The sequence below is a fragment of the Spermophilus citellus genome (genome assembly GCF_964194105.1).
Source record: "Spermophilus citellus genome assembly, chromosome: 11".
Taxonomy (NCBI): domain Eukaryota; kingdom Metazoa; phylum Chordata; class Mammalia; order Rodentia; family Sciuridae; genus Spermophilus; species Spermophilus citellus.
This window is the reverse complement of record NC_138192.1, coordinates 134865287-134883896: the sequence shown is the minus strand read 5'-3', so window position 1 is coordinate 134883896 and position 18610 is coordinate 134865287. Positions and strand designations below refer to the sequence as shown.

Sequence of the window (18610 nt, the reverse complement as noted above, 5' to 3'; positions counted from 1 at the left end):
AGCCCCGAGGGCTTTTAGTTGTAAATAGGCTTTGGTCTCTTAACTCAGCTGGGTTTTTGGCCAGACTTGAAAAGATTTGGAGCTGCACTGCCCCACAGCCAGCAGGCCTAACCGAGGTAGGACTTATGGTTTGCAAAAGAAAACTAAATGCCCACTCAGGCCGCCCTGGTGCTAGACCTGACCGGGTGCAGCGTGGGACCAGAGCTGCACCTCACATGTGGGTGCAGCAGCTGCAGGTGGAGCCTGTCCACGAGCAGCGGAAAGCGCGGCCCGTGGGTATCTTCAGGTCTTCTCTGCCGTCCGCCATGCAGCAGGAAGGCAGGCTGGAGGGCGCATGGTGGCCACCCAGCTTGGGTGGACTCACTGGATCAAGCTGCAGCCACAGCTCTCCCATGCCTCAGTGTCCTTTTCCAGAGCCACAGCCAGGCCCCTGGGTGTCAGGAGAAGCAAAGCAGACCCCAGAGCCAGTGGGGGAGGGGTTGGCCCTTCTGCCAGAGTGGCGCAGCAACAAGAGGAGGCACGCTTCCTGAGAGCAGCCGCAGGGAGCACTGAGCTGTGCAGTGGGCCTCCGGAGCCCAGCCGTGTCGTGTCTCGACCTCTTTAGATGTAGGCTGTCAACTGCTTTAGTCACCTCACTGTTACAGTTTCAGGTGAGTAAGGAGGTGGTGTCCTTGAGTTTCCCTGTGAGCCTCACCAGGACCAGCCCCTGCCCCCGAGTGTGGCACGGACTTGGGGTCTCCCCTGCCACCTGTGAGCTCACCCCAGCTGGCCACCCCTGCTCATCTGGTCCCATCTCGTGGCTCCCTTCTCCTGTTTTCCCACCTCTGCTGTGAAGGGTGTGCAGTTGGCCCTTCCTGCAGTGCCTGCGGCAGGGATGGCATCCTGGTGACCAGCCCTGAGCAGGCAGACAGCCACGGCAGGACAAAGCCACAGGAGGGTCCCGGCAGGTTCTCTGGGGACAGGGGCAGCCACAGCGCACAGCAGAACCGCTGCCCGTCAACCCCCTGCCTTGGCTTGGCCCTGAAGCCAGGCTCTTTGCATCCAGGAGGGGAGTAATCTGGCTCCTTTGGCAGCCTCTAGGCCTGGCCTTCCCAGGACAATGCTGTCCCTGGGGGGCCCAGGGCGGTTGGGGGCATCTCTCCCAGCTGTTGCCTGGGTCCAATGAGACGGCTGCACTGAAGCCTCCAGAACCGAACTGGGCCGGCGCCCCGTGCAGACAGCAGCCGGTCTTCAGGACGGGGCTACAAGGTGAAGGTGCTCTTTTGACAGCTGGAAACTCAGAACCTAGAGGTTCCATCTTTGAAAAGGACAGTCCTGGCCAAACACACTCAAGAATGTCTTCAGTCCTGTGAAGACGTTTTCAGACTTGCTTTGATGATGAAGCATCATGATCTCCCGGAGGAGGATCCCTCCCTCCCTCCCCATGGCGGGATCAGTGTCTATCAGGAGGCCTCTTGCCCCTGCGGTGGGCAGAAGCCTCACAGGCCTGGGCTGGGGATGAGGACGGCACAAGCACAGGTTTCCTGCCAGCTCTGGAGTTCCAAAATGAGTAATCAGGGGTCAACTTGAGACGGCTCTTTGAGTGACGTTATATGAGCTTGTGAAGGCACAGGCCAGTCCCCACCCAGGGAAGGCATGAGTCCCCGTATGTCTGGCCCAGGCCCTGGGTGGCTGCTCAGCAACCCCTTGTGCACAAGGGACATACCAGGGTATGGCTGCTTTGGGGCCCAGGCCCAGCCAGGTGCCCACAGAGACTTCTCTGCAAACCTAGCAGTGTCTGATTTCTGGGTCTCACGTCAGGTGGGCCTTAGAAATAACCGTCTAGGGTAACAAAGTAAGTCCGTGCACACTGTTCGCTGGTCAGAGTGGAAGCAGCTAGCAGGGCTGACGAGCTGTCCCCTGGGGTTGGGGCTCATGCTCACTCCTCCTGGGCCACCCCAGTCCACTAGTCAAAGCTTTCAGTTAAATGCAGTGTGGAAAGCCCTAATTTGAGGAGACCTGACTCTTAATTCCTCTTAACCTCATTTTGCTAATTGTCGTGTGCCCTCTTAGCTGTAGTCATAGCGGCAGGGGTGGGCTCAGGGCAGGGACCCAACAACCTGACATCCTTGAGCTCAGAGCCTGGGAGTAGTAGAGAGAAGGGCACCTCAGAGAGGGCAGGCACACAGTGGGACTCTGGGCCGTCACTCTCCGTTTTCTACTTAGTGTGTCTCGGCATGTCTGAGAAGGAAACCAGCCCAGGTGTGGCTTGTGTCTGTTCTGATGAAGGGCAGATGTGAGGCTGCACAGTGCCTCAGGGGTGGTGACAGTAACCATGTTTCCACAGGTGGATAGTGACACCATATGGAATGAGGTGCACTCATCAGGGGCAGCTCGTCTGGCCGTGGGCTGCGTGGTGGAGCTGGTCTTTAAGGTGGCCACTGGAGAGCTGAAGGTTAGTGGGGGCCCTGGCAGAGCTGGGCTACAGAAGGCGGGTCCAGAGAAAGTGTGGACCCTTCCCACACTGGGGAAGATGCACAGGTCAGAGATTCTCAGAGATCAGTCTTGGGAACCTCAAGCTCTAACGAGTGCTGAGGACTAAGGAGCTCATTTCCATGCCGTGCCCTGTCGGTCACATTACAGATTAAACCTGAGGAACTTTTAAAATACTGTGTTAAAGCACCAGCAGTATCTGGCATAGTGGACGGTGGCATCAAGCACTCCTGTCTTGTGTCCGTCTGTGGCCACACCTTGAAGCACGGGAGCATCATGGCCTGGCATGGGTGTGCAGCTGGAGAGGCAGAGGCGCTCGACAGCCTGTGCTAGGCAGCTGGCAGCAACTCTGGAGACCACGTCTGGGCCTCACCTCCAGCGCTGGGACAAGCCCAGCACTCTGGGACTGGCTGCAGACCTTTACCCGTGAAATCCCTATCTCCTGGTAGCCACAGAAGTGCTCCCTTTTTGAGACTGTGGCCTCACGGCCCATCTCACCAAGAAGTCCTGGAGCGCGGGGAGAGTTGTCCCACTTGCAGTGCAGACAAGGTCTTAAAACGAGTTGTTTTCACTCAGAAGCTCGGGTTCTTATCACGGACAGCCACTGCCTGCTGCTCCTTGGAGGGCGCCCAGTGTCCCTGTGCTGGACAGCCTGTCTTAGGTTACCCAAGTCAGAGCTCCAGCAGTCTGCTTCTGCCCTTCTTGCAAGGCAAGAGGGTGCCCTGAGCCAAGGAGCTCGCTCAGCTCCCAAGACCAGTGGCACATGGCCTTCCCCAGTAGTCAGCACATGCTGCCCCCAGGGGGCCCTGTACGCCTTTCTGGTTTTGCACCAGGTTCTGCAAGCCATGTGCACAGTGCGGAGATTGAATCCATGTATAAGTTTTACTGCTTCATTGAGGATGCTCTTGGGAGGAACGGCCTCCCCCTCCTGGCAGCATGCGGCAGCGAACGCCTAGGGGCTGATGCTGCTCCCTGCTGCTGCTGGCTTGGTCAGGCTCGAGCAGCCTGCCCAGTGCACTGCACCATCCCCAGCTGTCCATACAGCAGGAAAGCAGATTGTGCCCAGGGGCCGTGGGCAGCATTGAGAGCCACCACACAGCACAGGAACGGAAATGGGTTTTACAGAATTGAGCCTGAGGGCAGGATCTACCTTGGGGTCTGCCTTGTAGCCTCACTGCCACTCTTCTCCTGTCCTGATCCTGGTCTCCGGAGCTGGCCAGCTCCTCAACCCCCAGCACAGTCATTAATTGTTGGTTGGTGGCCCTTTTTGAGACCTTAATATTATGGAGCTGACCACATGGCTTCCTGCTGCTGATGAGACACGCGTTGGAGCCATTTTTATTATAGCGGCTAGGAGGGGTTTGCAGATGGCATGAGGAGAGGCATGCAGCCACGCCAGTGCTGGTCTCTGAAGCACTTCTCCTGGGGTTGCCCACTCCCCAGTCGTGCCTGTCAGGGCCAACGGGGGCAGCCCATTTCGGCAGGGCCCCTTCCCTTTCAGCCACATCCAGGTCTCCACCAGTGAGCACCAAGGGCACCCCAACTGAGGTGCTGCAAGTCTGACCTGCAGCCCTGACAGTAGGAAGCCAAGGCAAGCCCTGGACTTGATCTGGGCGCCTGGCTTCCCCAGAGGCCCCGAGAAGCAGCAGGCCTCCATGCAGATGGCCCAGACTCCCTCGGAGGCCTCCAGCCAGTGCTGTGCCCAGGCCAGGCCACCAGGTGGCAGGGAGCGCCCCTGGCCCTCTGCGTCTGCTGAGAGTGCTTGTCAGGTTTTCCGGAGGATCTGAAACGGCTTTTCCTCTTTTCTCGCCGTCCCCCCAACCCCCACCCCCTGGTCTGACACCATCTGCAGAACGGCTTTGCTGTGGTCCGCCCCCCAGGACACCACGCCGAGGAGAGCACACCCATGTGAGTGGGCATGGTGGGTGGGCGGGCAGGGCCACGGGTGGCTGGGTGCTCTTGGTCTCCCTTCCATGGCTATGGTAGCCCTTGCAGCTCAAGAGCCACAGGGCGGCTGAAGAAGGCGGACGTTGGAGCCTGTTGGCCTCCCTGGTGGGCATGCTGGAAAGGCGTCAAATAAAAGAAGAAAAGGGGCAGGGTCCTTGAAAGCAGGACTAGCAAGGTCTCTGGAGGCCTTTGGCCATGTGCTTTGGGTGCACTGGCTGCCTCACGCAGGACCTTGAGCTGAGCTGCCATTGTTGAGTGCCAAGGAGGCCAAGCTGAAAGTTGTGTCCAAGGCCAGCCCAGGGCTCAGGGATCCTGACCACTCACACACACACAAGGGTCTGAGTGTGAACGCCACAGTGTTGAGGAGAGCAGCAGCCGCAAGGTCAGCATGGACTCTGAGAGCCTTCACGCCAGAGGCCGTCCCCACCCAGAGGAGTGCCACCTCTGCACGGAAGCAGGACAGTGCCCGGTCCTGCTGGAGAAGGAGGAAGATATGGCATTGGAGTTGGGCTTGGGAAGGACAGCAGCTGGCCTGCAGGCCAGTCAGAAGTGCTTGCCAGGGAGGAGCAGAGGCGCAGCGGGACTGGGGCAGGCAGATCTGTGCTCTGGCAGGGGCTCTCTTTCTCATGCAGAGAAGAGGTGGTGGCCTCCGGGAGGGAACCCTGGCTGGAGCTCTGGCCTTACCTGGAAAACCTTGTGGTTGTCGAAGCCCAGAGCCGGCCTGCCTGAGGCCCCCGCCTTCTGTGGCCTCCCTTCTCCAAAGTGACTTCCCTGATGTGAACCTGAGCTGTCGGGTTCCAGGCAGCAGGGTTCTTGGTTACCAGAGGCCATCGCAGTCCAGCTGAGTCAAGGGGGCTCGTGCCTCACTGGGCTTCAGGACAGCCGTGCGACTGTCCTGTGGGGATTGAGAGCTGAGGTCAAGACACGGTGGCTTGTGCTAGAGCTGCCTTCGCTTACTTCTTGGTCTTGAGTAAGATCCTTCAGCTCCCAGCTCACTAGCACTGTGATGGGCACTGGGATGTGGAAGGGGAGCCCGAGCAGCTGCTCAGTGGGTGTAGGTGAGATGCAGGGGCCAGGATGAGCCAAGGCGGGTGAGGGGCCTCCCACCACGGAGGTACAGCAGACCCTCGTACGCAGAGCCTCCAAGCAGGAAACTGGTCTGTGTCTTCGTGGTGTTGGCGTCTCTCGGTCCACACCAGCTCAGGTGAGGTCCCCAGGTGCTGGTCTGGGGCCTTCTCCAGAGCTCTCAGAATCGCAGAACAAGAGGGCTCTGCCGCAGGCTGGGCACAGGTGAGAGTGAGTGCTGTCCGCTGACCTTCTGCAGGGGCTTCTGCTACTTCAACTCCGTGGCCGTGGCGGCCAGGCTGCTGCAGCAGAGGCTGAGTGTGAGCAAGATCCTCATTGTGGACTGGGTGAGTGGCACGGCCCCTGGAGGAGCTTGCTTGCTGCGGAGCTGGGCGGGCGGGGCTAGGGAGGGCGGGTCTTCACCTCCATCAGCTCTTGGACTTGGGAGCTTTGCCTTGTGGCAGCTGCCTCAGAGATTAGAAAAGGAGAGCTCCACACTGTCAGGAGTCCACCTGATGGCCTCTGCCAGCGGGCGGTGCGTCCTGGGCTGCCCCCTGCCTAGAAAAGAGCCTTGGCCCCAGTTGGGGCCATCTGCCAGCCTTGAGCTCAAGCCTGCAAGAGCTGGGCGGTGAGGGCCAAGCTCCAGGTCCTGTCCTGCCCTGAGCTGGCTCTCCATTCTCTCAGGACGTGCACCACGGGAATGGGACCCAGCAGGCTTTCTACAGTGACCCTAGCGTCCTCTATGTGTCCCTGCACCGCTATGACGATGGGAACTTCTTCCCAGGCAGCGGGGCACCTGATGAGGTGAGCAGCGGGGTGGGGTTTCCGGGAGGCTCTGCAAGTGTGGGGCTGTGCAGCCAGGTGGAGGCCAGCCACCTGCCCATGCGGCAGAGCAGGGTCCCCATGGCTGAAGCCCAGATGATCGTTCCAGGCAGACCCCAGGCTGGCTCCACACGTGTGTGCCAGGCCTCTCTCTCTGAAGTACAGGAGACCCCGCCTGGGCAAGCGGAAGTCCTCAGGACTGTGGGAGCGAGGCCGGGGCTCCTCCTCCAGGAAGGCCCTGCCCTGGGTCAGCCAGCCCTCCAACCCTGTCCTCAGGGTGCCCCCCCGCAGGAGCCCACCCAGGCCTGGTGCCCTCAGTACTACGTGGCAGGCTGGGTCACAGAGCTGGCCTTCGCACTGGACAGAGGTCCTGGAGTCAGCAGAAGGCGCCCCGCTCTAGGTCCCTGCTTGAGAAGAGGTGGGACGTTTCCCAGGTGTCCTCCACCCAAAGGCCCTGAGGAGCTGCACATGGACCGGAGCAGCAGGACCTCAGGAATGTTCCTGTGTGGGGCCCAACAGGCCCCTCCCTGGCCCAGAGGCCAGCAACAGCTCCCGTTCCTGCAGCTTCAGGGCCCCCGGGGCGTACAGTGCTCCATGGAAAGTGCTTCATCGCTGACTCAGCGTGTCAGGGCCAGCTCTGCACACGCAGAGACATCCTGAGGGCCCAGGACACACAGGCTGTCCCTGTGGGGACCCCAAGACATGCCCCAGCCCAGTGCCACCTGCAGCAGGTGTTCTCCTGGAGGGTCTGTGACGTGGATTTCTTTCCTTCTGGCCACAGGTGGGCACAGGGCCAGGCGTGGGCTTTAATGTCAACATGGCTTTTACGGGTGGCCTCGACCCCCCCATGGGAGACACAGAGTACCTGGCAGCCTTCAGGTGAGTCCCTGGGTTTTCCCAGCAGCCCTCAGCCTGCATGGAAGAGCTGTTACAGAGACCCAGTGCTTAGGAGCAGGAGTAGGACCCTGCAGGACCAGCTCAAGTGCCCAAGTGTGACCTCTGGGACTGTCCACTTACTTGTTCCTAGTTTCCCATGTGCCAAATAAAAGGACTGCATTTGAGTCCTGATAGTAAGAAAGGGAGGGGGACAAAGGTGAGGGCTTTCCTGCAGAGGGGGAGGGTACTGGGGTCACTAGTGGAAAGACCTCCCTGTTGCCTGTTCTCTTCCACGCCCCTGTGCCGTGATGTGAGATGAAGTGAAGGCTTTTCCTCCACGTGTAGAGGTCAGGAGACAAGACCCTGCTCTCATCCACCTCCCCGCCCGCCCTCTGGTCGGCAAGCCTGGCGGCAGGCTAGTGTTGGCTTTTGTCACCCGAGGTCACAAACTGAAGCAGCTCCTGGGAGAAGAGTGGAGGGCCGGGCAGTATGGCGTCCTCACCAGTGTCAAGTGGCTCTTCTACAAGGGCAGGTTCTGCCCCCCTGGTGCTGTGGGCTACGAGTGAGCAGTCACAGCCCAGTGTGTTCTGGGCCCTTGGTTTTGGTCTGGCTGGGCCTGGCAGACCTTCAGTCTTATAGGGGGCAGTCGGTGCGTGGCTTCCAGATAGTCTCACCGACTCCCCCGCTCCAGGGCCGTCCTACCCTGAGCTGTGCGCACACAGGGCAGTATGCAGGACTTACCCGTGATGCCTGGCTGGGTGTGTGTACAGCTCTCTGTGTGTGCCTGCCTGCAGGTGGTGTCCACATGCCTGTGTGTTTCTGCATGGCGTGTGTGTGCACGTGTCTACCCCACACAGGTCCGTGGCTGTGTGCACATGCCTATGTGACATGTATCTGGGGATGTGAGGACATGTGCAGGAGTGTGCATGTCTGGGTGAGACTGCACAGCCACACCTCCGTGAGAGTTTCTATGCAGACCACCCTGTGCTCTGGGTACCCTGGGTCAGTCCCATGCTCACCCTGAAGCAGATCCTGGCTCCAGTTCCCATGGGAAAGGTGGTTGGGTCTGCTGGTGCGAGTCCCCTGGTCACCTGTGGGTGGCACAGAGGAGGTCGGTGGCTCAGCCTGGTCTGCAGAGACAGCAGCAGCCCACGCTAATGCCCATCCGCTGCCTTCCCTCCAGCCCCACCTGTGCACGTGGTGTCTCCTGCCCCTGGCTAGCAGTGTGTAATGCTGACCCTGCTCCACCTCAGGTGAGACACCTGAGATCTGCACTCTGAGAGCTGAGCATGTGAATTGGGTGTCACATGTCCCATGCTGGGCCACGTGGGCATGCCACCTGAGCCATGTGGGCAGGCTGCCTGAGCCACGTGGGCAGGCCACCTGAGCCACGTTGCCAGCAGCTGAGTGCCCTGGGGACCCTCTGCCTCAGGTTCTTCCTCCCAGAAGCCTCCCAGGTTCTTCCTCCCAGAGCAGCGGCGCCTGGCGGGATTCTCAGTTGTGCGCAGGCCTCTGGGGTGGAAGGAAGGGTACAGGCCACACCTGGCCCGCCCTGAAGATGCACTTCCTCCCCAGGTGCTCTTGACGTCTGCCCCGTGTCCCGCCAGGCGTGTGCGTGATGGCACCTGGTGGAGAGAGCTCTTGGAAGCTTCAATGGCCTCTTTGAAAATGAAAATTGTTTCAGCGTTTTTTATTGATTTAGATGTAAAATAGCACTTTGAAGTTTACAATTTATGGTTCCCTGGGCACTGGACTGGGAGGAAGGGTCAGAGGCTGGTTTTCCCTTTTCTTCTTCAGCCAGCCCCTGCTGGGCGGCCCCATGGGACAGTGCCTGCCTCCAAGGCATCCCCTTGTTCAAACCCGTGGCCTGCGAGGTTGAGCTTTGAGGGGATCAAGCCTCGGATGAAGAAAAGATAAGAAAATTGCTACTAATAAAATCCAGGAGCAGCCGACACTCTCTCCTCAGGCTCAGAGACTCGGAGAAGAAAAGGGACCTTAATTCAAACCAGCCCCAGGGCCAGACAGGGCTTTGAAGTCTGCCGAGTGCAGGCCGAGTGCAGGCCGAGTGCCCCGGCTTGGATGCAGACGACGATGTGTGTTCTTGAGCCCTTCCCTCTGTCACTGGTGCGTTGGAGTTGGGGTCAGCTCTACGCAGGGTGGATTGAAATGTGGCCTTGTAAAGCCCCTCGGATGTCTGTGGATCTGGGTGCTCTAGAGTGGACAGGGCCTTCTCAGTGAGTGGCCATGGGCCATTCTACTCCCCATCTTCCAGGTTGTAGTGTGACAGTCACGGCCCCTGAACTCCATGGCACTTCCAATGCCTGCCACTGACTTCAGACACCTGTCTCTGGCTGGAGAAGCACAGGGCGGCAGGATTTTGACTGTCCAGAGTGTGCCTCGGGTGGCCTTGGCAGCCACAGCTCTGAGGTCAGCACTGGCCTGTGAAGGAAGTCGGGTCCGTTGCTTCCTCAAGGCAGCAGGGTCCCCACCAGGACACACAGGTGTTTCCTATGTACAAGTTTACTTGGGGACATTGCAGAGTTATTTTAGAAGCAAAAAGTTTAAGTAGAACCCCCAGAGTTGAGAAATCTCCTGCTTCACTAGCCATGGTGGACCTGCGTGGCCCTGCCTGCCCACCAAGGTCCAGACAATGGAGAGAGCCTTGGAGGGAGGCCGGCCCTGGGCAGCCAGAGGCTGCACACAGTGAGTTGGTGATGACCCCTCAGCCCTCTGCCATGTGCCCAGGAAGCTTCCCGAGGGGGGACTTGGTGGGAAACAGCCTGGACATGCCTGTCCGACTTGGTCCTGATGGCTCTGCGAGGGCTGCTGGTGCCCAGTGGCGGGTCTGCCTCCTGGCGGCCTGGCTAAGGTACCGGACATGGCGACAGAGCCTGGGGAGGAGAAGCCCAAGGGGCAGTGGGTGCCAGGAAGTACAGGGTGGGTAGGTGTCCAGTGGTCTCCAGCTGCAGGCCTGCAGGAGGTGCAGGGCACCAGGTGGAGAACATTTAGGCTGGGGACACAGGGACCCTTGGACTTAGACTCCAGGAGAGTTGAGAAATAGTGAGCAAGTGTCCATCTGAGTTGGCAGTCGGGTGACCAGGAAGGACAGATGCCGTGGTGTGAGAAGAGAGACAGTACAGGCACTCTCCTGAGAGCCTGGGGAGACAAGCAGGTAGAGTCCAGCCCTTGGAGGCGAGGGTCGGGCCTAGCGGAGGCAGCCGGGTGTCTGGGTGGGAGGGGTGCTGAGGAGTGGGAGTCCCGTGGGAGGCAGGGAAGCACCCTACTGTGGGGGCTGCTGCCGGGATCCAGTTGTTGCTGGGCCTGAGGACACCTAGGGAGCCCAGGGACTTTCCTGGCATGAACTTCATTTAATGGTGAATTTAACAGGACTTGGTCGTGGAGGCAGGATTAGGAATTCAGTAGCTCAGCAGTCCCTCAAAGCAGAGCTGAAGCCCACCTCAAGCTCTGCAGAGCAGCTGTGGGGGTGCTGCGCGGGTGACACGGTGTCTGCACACACGCCTGGGGTTTTCACTGGAAAGGCATCCTGGCTTGGCTGTCCCCAGCAGAAGCAGGAGGCACTGTGCTATTCTGCTTGAAGAAAGAGGTTATGTGACAAGAACTCCATTAAGATAATTAGAAACCAGCCCCCTGGGACTGTCTGGATGGCGGAAGCAGGGAGGGTGGCCTCAGAGGCCTGTGGAGCATGCCCTGGAGACCATCCCACACCACCAAGGCCACCTCCACCCTGCTGCCAGCCAGGCCACCAAGGCTGCAGTTGAGCCACCAGGAAGGACTGCTGACAAGGTTCATGCATGGCTGGGCAGATGCTCTGCTCAAATGTCCCACACTGTGCCAAGCAGCAGTCGGCCTGCTATGACAAGCCCTGATGGGCACGCAAACACCTCCTGCCTCTGGGGCTGGGTCCCGTCTGAGGAGCAGGATGGAAGCCATGTGGGGCAGAGGTGGACAAACTGCAGCCCGTGAGCCGGTCCACAGGTTGTCTTCCCATGTTTGCATGCCATCTGTGGCTGTTTCCACAGCGACCTTGAGTGGTCCTGGCTGAGGCCACATGGCCCCACGACTCACCATCTACAGTCAAGCCTCTGGCAGGAAACACCTGCTGACGCCGGCCTGGTAGTACCCAGCGTGCTGCAGAACCCTAGTGATGGCCCTTGGAGCCCCCCACACCCACACCCACACCCTTCCCTGGATCCTTCTCCCTGCTGCGGAGGCTGCTGGTACAGGTGCCCTCAGAAGGAGGAAGAACAGGGACAGAAGGAGCACCTCAACATCATGTCGGCTCTATGTGAGAGTCCCAGAGCCAACCACACAGTACACGGGGAAAACTGAAAGTGTCCCTTTAATCAAAGTGAAATATGATATATCAAGAATTATGTAATGTTTTGAACAACCAACAATAAAAAAAAGAAAATAAATAAATAAATAAAATTAATTAAATAAATAAATAAATAAATTCTGGGACAGCATGCAGTTCCTAGAGGAAAAGGCAGGTCAGCACTCCAGCTTTTAGGACCCCTGAAGCTCGCGGCATGGCATCGAATCAAAAAGATTCTGCAGCAAAGGAAGGATCAGGAATGTGAAGACGGAACCTACAGAATGGGAGGAATCTGAGCCAGCTGGTCTTCTGACAGCGGATCAGTATCCAGAATATATAAAGAACTCAGAACAGCACCAGGAAAACACCCCCTAATAAATGGGCAAATGAATTAAACAAAAGAAGAAACACAAATGGTCAACAAACATGAAAAAAAAATGTTCAACGTCGTTAGCCATCAGGGAAATGCCAGTCAAAACAACACCGAGACTCCCTCTCACACTAGTCAGCATGGCCGCCATCAAGAACACAGAACAGTGCAGATGCTGGAGAGGACCTGGAGAGAAAGGATCCTGCACACTGCTGGTGGGACTGCAAATCAGTACGACCGCTACGGAGATCGGTACCGAGGTTCCCCAAAGGACTGGGCACGGAACCCCCTGTGACCCAGCCGTACCACTGCTCAGGGTTTATCCTGAGGAATTCAAGTCCTTGCACCACGTGAGACACACACACCTGTGTCTGTAGCAGCACAGCTCACAGCAGCCAGACCATGGGCCCGCCTAGGTGTCCATCAGCAGATGAGTAGATAAGGAAAGGTGCTAGAGACACACATAATGGAGTTGTATCCAGCCTTGAAGAAGAAGGAAATCATGGCATTTGCAGGAAAACAGATGGAACCAGAGACCATTATGTTAAGGGAATGAGCCAAACTCATAAGGTCAAGAGTTGGATATTTTCTCTTGTGAGGAAGGTAGAGAGGAAAAAAAAGGTCAGGGGTAATCTCATGAAAATCTAAGGGAGAGCAATAGAGGTAAGGGACCAGGGGTGGGAGGCAGGAGGGAGGGGACTACTGGGGAGTGACAATACCCAGGTTATATTGTCACATTGTGTACAAGTGAAAATGTGCAACACAAACCCCATGTCATGTTCAACTGTGAGGCACCACTAAGAAACTGGGGAAGAAGAGGAGGAGGAGGAGTGCGCAGCAGCTGCTGGGAAGCTTGGGGCTCCTCTGCCCGCTGGGTGGGGACAGGTGCCACCACAGGCCCAGGTGGACTGGTGCTCTGCAGGCAGGCTTCTCGGCACCGACCAGAGCCGACTGAAGCTGCGTGGCCTGCTGTGGAGGCTCACCCTGAGGCTTGTTGCAGCAGGCACATTGGGGGTGAGGCACCGCAAGAGGCTTGTCCCTACTGCTCCTGCAGAGAGTGGCAGCCTTTCACTCCCACCCTCGGAAGCTGGAGGGGCTATTCAGTGGATCACAGTCTACACTGGCTCCCCTCGGCCAGGGTCCATGCCTCCGACTCCCCCGGGCTGAAGGAGAAGCCAGAGCGCTTGGTGTCCGGCCCAGCACCTGCCGCAGACTCATGCCACTGGGGCCCTCGGAGGAGGGAACGGCACAGCTGCAGGGCGCCTTCCTTGGCCTGTGCCAGGAGCACAAACCCAGGTGCTCACCCTGGAGCTGGGAGACGTCATTCAGCTCCCTCAGGGCCACTGCTGCCTCCTGGAAAGGGGGCCTTGATGCCACCCACCTGCTCCCCGGGAGACTGAAATGGGTGATGCTCATTGGCCAGCACAGCCACCCCAGCGGCACCTGAACCTGCGTGGCTCTGTGGCTCCCTGGCCCAGCCGTGTCACAGCACGTGCCATGTGCCATGCTGCATGCTGACGGGCTGCTTAGTGCTTAGCTGGGGGTCCACTTCCCAAGCGGAATGCCTCAGCAGGTTCCCCGACCCTCCCCACAGAGCTGACACATGCTTACCCCTTCCAGAGAGCTCTCGTAGGTCGTCAGCTTGTCCCCAACCACCCTCGGAGTCCATTTTGTTTTGCACTCAACTTTGCATGTGGGTGTGGTCCCTGGTTGTGTGCTTGGGACCTCTGCAGGGGCAGGAAGTCCACACGGGCTGCCTCCCAGCAGAGCTCACGGTGCCAGGACCTTGACCATGCTGTGTTGAATGAAAGCCCCGAGAACTGCCTTGTCCTTGTCCTCGTCCTTGGGCAGCAGGCAGCCTGAGCCCATGAGCCCAGGCAGGAGGAGGAGTGGCTTGGGGCAGGGCTGGAGGACTCGCCACACAGGCACGTGGCTGTACCCCTGCCTCCCCGTGTGAACGCGGCCAGGCCGTGCTGGTTACAGATGGCCTCCCAGTGTGTGCAGGGAGCAGCCTGCCATGCGGACCTGGGCTGTGGCTCTCCTGCAGAGCTTGTCAGCCTGGGTGGAAGAAGTGAAGTGCACCATGGTCACACTTGGTAATCTCCTTCCCACTGACTGTGAGTGGGCCGAGAGCAGCCCTGGCCATGTGCTCAGCTGACCTGGTGACCCTTCTCTGGCCCTGCAGGACTGTGGTCATGCCGATCGCAAGTGAGTTCGCCCCGGACATGGTGCTGGTCTCATCGGGCTTCGACGCTGTGGAGGGCCACCCCACGCCTCTCGGAGGGTACACGCTCTCTGCCAAGTGTAAGTGGGTGTGCATAGGTCACTTTGCTATGTCCCCCACTGACCACTCATGTTTATGACCCGCTGTGTCCCTGTGTTAGGTAACAGGACGAGACGGCACTACAACCCTCCCTAGCTCTGGGTCCCAAAGAGCAGAGAGCAGCTGCAGGGCAGGGGACCCCGGCCTGTGCCCTCGGGGCTAGCTGCCCGGGAGCCAGGAGCCAGCGCACTTGGGGCTCTGTCACGGGGACACAGGCGCCCAAGGAGCACGCAGGCCCCAGAGCTGTCCAGAGCTGACATCTGCTCTGGGCATGTTGGTTCTCTGGTGCTGCTGTGCCGTGGGAGACGAGGGACGTGGGTGGGGTGGGGCTGGGAACACTGGCCACACTTACAGTGCTGGAGGAAGGACAGCTGGAGAGCTCTGCCTGTGACCACTGTGGCCTCCCTCTGTGCTGTCACAGAGACTGGTTGCCTCCCCACCGACCAGGAGCTTGGAGATTGTTCTGTGGCTGGAGCTTCTCAGGACCATGAGGCCTGTCCTGGTGACTCCCTCAGGGCCCCAGCTCCCCGTGAGCTACCCCTGCTTCTTGCCCTCCATTGGTGCAGAAGGTTAGGGTGGTCGTGGACACACCAGGGCTGGAAAGGTGGAACCTAGGTGGCCTGAGGGTGGCTGCCCTTTACCACAGGCCTCTTAAAGCCCATCTGCCCTAGCCATGGTGGCTAACAAAGTGACCGGGCAGAGGCAAAGAGCGCCACTGTGCCTATCTCTGCAGTGTCACCCAGGCTGCCCTCCTTCCACAGTCTGAGTTCTCCAAGGAGACCGCACAGAAGCCTGCAAGCCATGGCACTGTTTCCACCAGGCAGACCAAGTCTTCTGGAAGTCGGGCCACCATGATCTGCAGCTGGCACAGGGCCAGGCCAGGATCCTGGCCACTGGTTTATTAGGGTTCCTCTGGCTCTGTAGCAAGCCAGCCTCCAAGGCTGGTGACTATTGCTGCCCACCAGGAGCCCTCTGCCAGGCTGCTGCTGTGGGTGCAAGGGAGACTGTGACTTGCCCCCAGAGCAGATGCCCAGACGTGGTGTAGGAAAGCCCTGTGTGGCACAGGTGGCCTGGGCAATACTGTGTGCAGAGCACATCAGTTGCCAGAGAGCCATGGGCCTCAAGCAGGATGGTCTGCTGCATTGTAAAGTCCAAGGCTGAAGCCACGCCTCACTCAGATCCACGGTCTCTGCTGGTGTGGCGTCCCTGCCTGGCCTTCCTGGGAGGCTCTGACCCACCGCCCAGCTTCCCTCCCTGTGAGTCCCTTTCCTGTTGCAGGTTTCGGGTACCTGACGAAGCAGCTAATGGGCCTGGCTGGTGGCCGGGTCGTGCTGGCCCTCGAGGGAGGCCATGACCTGACTGCCATCTGCGATGCCTCTGAAGCCTGTGTGTCTGCCTTGCTGGGAAATGAGGTATGGAGACCTAAGCCCCCAGAATGTTTCGTGCCGTGGGTTCCAGGCCCGTGTGCCCAGGAGCTTCGGTCAGGGGACGCGGAGTCTGTGACCCTGTGGGCCGCTTCACTGGGCTCTCAGTCCCGTGCTGAATTCTCTCCCCTTCTGCTTTGGCAGAAGTCTGCGGTGGCAGCAGCAACAGGAGAGGGTGGGAGGCAAGCAGGCCCTCTGTCTGCAGGCACTGCTTGCCCACTCCCCGCCATCTTGGTCAGCTCGAGGGCCTCGTGGTAGGAGTCTGGCCTTATCTATGCTGCTGGCCCCTTTGTGCACAGTTGGTTTCTGTAGGGAATTCTCAGCCAGTTTGGAGTCACGTCTGTGGGTCCAGAGCCAAGTCAGTGTCTCAGGGATGGACAGTCCCCTTCCCCAGAAGCCTCTTCTGCCATCTGAGAGCCAGGGTCAGGGATGGTGGTTGGAGGCCAGTGTGAGGTCACCTGTGGCCTGGGCTCCATGAACTCGTGGAGGATAGGACTGGCTCAGGCTGTGTTCACCATATATGGGGAGCTGTGGCATTACCCTGCCCACTGGGCTGCACACCAGGCCCCTAGTAGGAACACTGTAATGGCAGAACCATCCAAGAGTGTCCATGGTACAGGGCAAGACCCCAAATGTGCAAGGCCACACCTATGTGCAAGGCCACACCTATGTGCAAGACCCTGAGCTTGTGTTATGGAAGGCTCAGGTCAGGCATCCCGGCCATGTTGTATGGAGGAGAGGTCACCCACAGACCTGGCTCTGAGGACACCCCATGGAGTCAGAACTGTGGGCTGCAGTCCTGGGCCTCGGCCTCTGGCCATCTTCAGAGCTAGCGGAGAAGCTGGCAGGGGTCCGTGTGGGTGGGGCAGGGCGCCAGCAGCCCTGTCCTGTCTGGCAGCTCTTCCCTCGTCCTGGGCAGCCCTTGTTTTGATGAGAATCTGGGGGGACAGAGATGCGAGTACGTCCTGTTGCTGGAGCCTGCTCAGGGACCCCCGGGATGAAATAGCAGCCTGCCTCACTCTAAAATGTCCAGAATGTTTTCTTCGTCCTTCTTCACGTAATAGTCTTCTGACTTTTCCCTGTAGTTCAAGGCACCTGGTGTGACATCAGCCAGGCCAGCCCTGCGCTTCTCAGAGCTCGTGACTAAACTCCCAGCAGAGAGCTTGGCTCCCAGCCCGGCCCCTTCTTGCTTCCTCATGCGTTTGCTCTTCTAACAAGAAAATGTTCTTTCACTTAAACACATCAAACAGCAGGAAGCGCTAGCTTTACTGAGGGCTCTGTAAAAACCTCTTTAGTTCAGGAGCGCTGGGCCAAGCCCCGATATTCTGCCCTGCGGCCTTTGATGAGGGTTGATGTACAGCGTGCTGCATGATTTGGCAGTACACAGCAGGCGACCAGCTGTGGCCAGCAGCGGCCGCAGGACGTTCAGCTGCTGGCGGACAGCAGCAGAGAGAGGCACCCTGCATCCTGCTGGGGCAGCGGTCTCCCGCCTCCATCTTCAGGCCTGCTCTCCCGCAGCGTTGCCTTGACTAGTTCTGGTTTACAGTTGTTTGCAGCTGTCACTGACGATGTCTGGGAAGCCACCCAAAAGATGCTGGACTGTGCCTGGTTGGGGTGGGGCCCAGAGCTGTCAGCCACCTTCCTGGACTCGCTCACAAGTCTTGCTGCAGCGGGCAGCAGGGGTCCCTGGAGCGGTCTGCAGAGAAGGCTCCTGGTTTGTCCGGGAGACCGTTTCTCCTGTGGGAGGCTGTCCCCAAGGTTGGCGCTCATCGGGCCCACTGCCTGTGTGCCACCACTTCACTTGACCCTGCTCCAGGGTCAGTGGCGGACACTGATGCAGGAGGGTTTCATCCAGGCGTTTAGCTCTTCTGTGATGTCCTGGTACTTTGCAGGAGTTGTGGACGTGGAAAGCTGCAGGAGCCTGGGAGAGAGTGGCACGTGAGAGCCTGGCCAATGCACTCTGCAGCCAGCTGTCTCCTCCAGGGGTCCCTTGCTCTCACACACGTGCTCAGCACAGAGGCTGCCTGCCTGCCTGCACGTGGTCTCCATACCTGCACGGGGTCCCTCCTCCCACTGGCCACTGTTCAGAGCTGGGTGGCCAGCACCTGCATATCTGGGGCCCTCAGCCCTTGCCAGTCTGACTTGGGTGCAGGAGCTGTGGCCCCGAGCCCTTCAGGGCTGGCTCCGTGTTCTGCTCCACATACTCCCCTGTTGCCCAGCATGAGCGAGTGCCCTGCCGTTCCCCAGCCTCTCCCAAGAGGCAGACCTGGGCAGCACAGGGGTGTGCTCTCACAGCCAGCAAGCTCCCGGAGAGGCTAGTGCTGTCCACCCTGGGCGTCGCAGCCTCCTCCTCCCAGGCGGATCCCAGCCCCTCTGAGGAACCATGGGCTCCTCTGTCCACTCTGCGTCTCAAGGGCTGGCTGGGACGTGCCCACTAGGCCCCAGCAGTCCTTCCCTGCCGGGACTGTCACCTCACGTCATGGGTGCAGACGCTGAGGCTTGAGAGAGCCCCTTCACATTGCGTGACGGGTGGGTGGTGAGAGCTGGCCTTAGTGTGGCCTCAGGACCCAGCGTCTAGACTAGTCAGCAGGGGTGTATCCTCCTGGGTTATGGACTGAGGCCGGGTTCTGCAAACTTTTTTCCCAAAAGAAACAGTAATTTTTAGCCCTTTCATAGTTTGTTTTTTAAATCTGTCTTTGTTGGAAGAGCACGGAGACCCGTGGCTGCCTGGTCCCTGGGCCTGTGGAGTCTTTCCTGTTCGTCAGCCTGCAGTGCCCACACCCAGCCACCTGCTGCCCTGGAAGGTGGGCTCTGGTGGCGCTCTCAGCAGCAGAGCAAGCCGCCCTCTTGCTTCTCTATCAGCGGGGCCTGTGGGCCTGAGGGCCAGGCCTGGGGAAACACCATCTGCTGGCCCTGCAAGTGCTCAGGGCAGCTGGACAGCTACTGGGGCCCAGAGGGGGCTCAGTGGAGGAGCA

General features: G+C 59.2%; 1 protein-coding gene across 12 annotated transcripts in view; it reads left to right on the top strand.

Moving 5' to 3' along the window:
• Nucleotides 1-18610, top strand: part of HDAC4 (histone deacetylase 4) — a 270249-nt gene that overhangs the window by 242904 nt on the left and 8735 nt on the right. For all 12 annotated transcript variants that reach the window (XM_081260592.1, XM_081260596.1, XM_081260587.1 and 9 more), the window contains exons 17-23: nt 2327-2434; nt 4325-4380; nt 5744-5831; nt 6169-6288; nt 7088-7185; nt 14074-14192; nt 15490-15623. In XM_081260592.1, coding sequence (XP_081116718.1) covers nt 2327-2434; nt 4325-4380; nt 5744-5831; nt 6169-6288; nt 7088-7185; nt 14074-14192; nt 15490-15623 — 723 coding nt within the window. The remainder of the gene's footprint in view (nt 1-2326; nt 2435-4324; nt 4381-5743; nt 5832-6168; nt 6289-7087; nt 7186-14073; nt 14193-15489; nt 15624-18610) is intronic.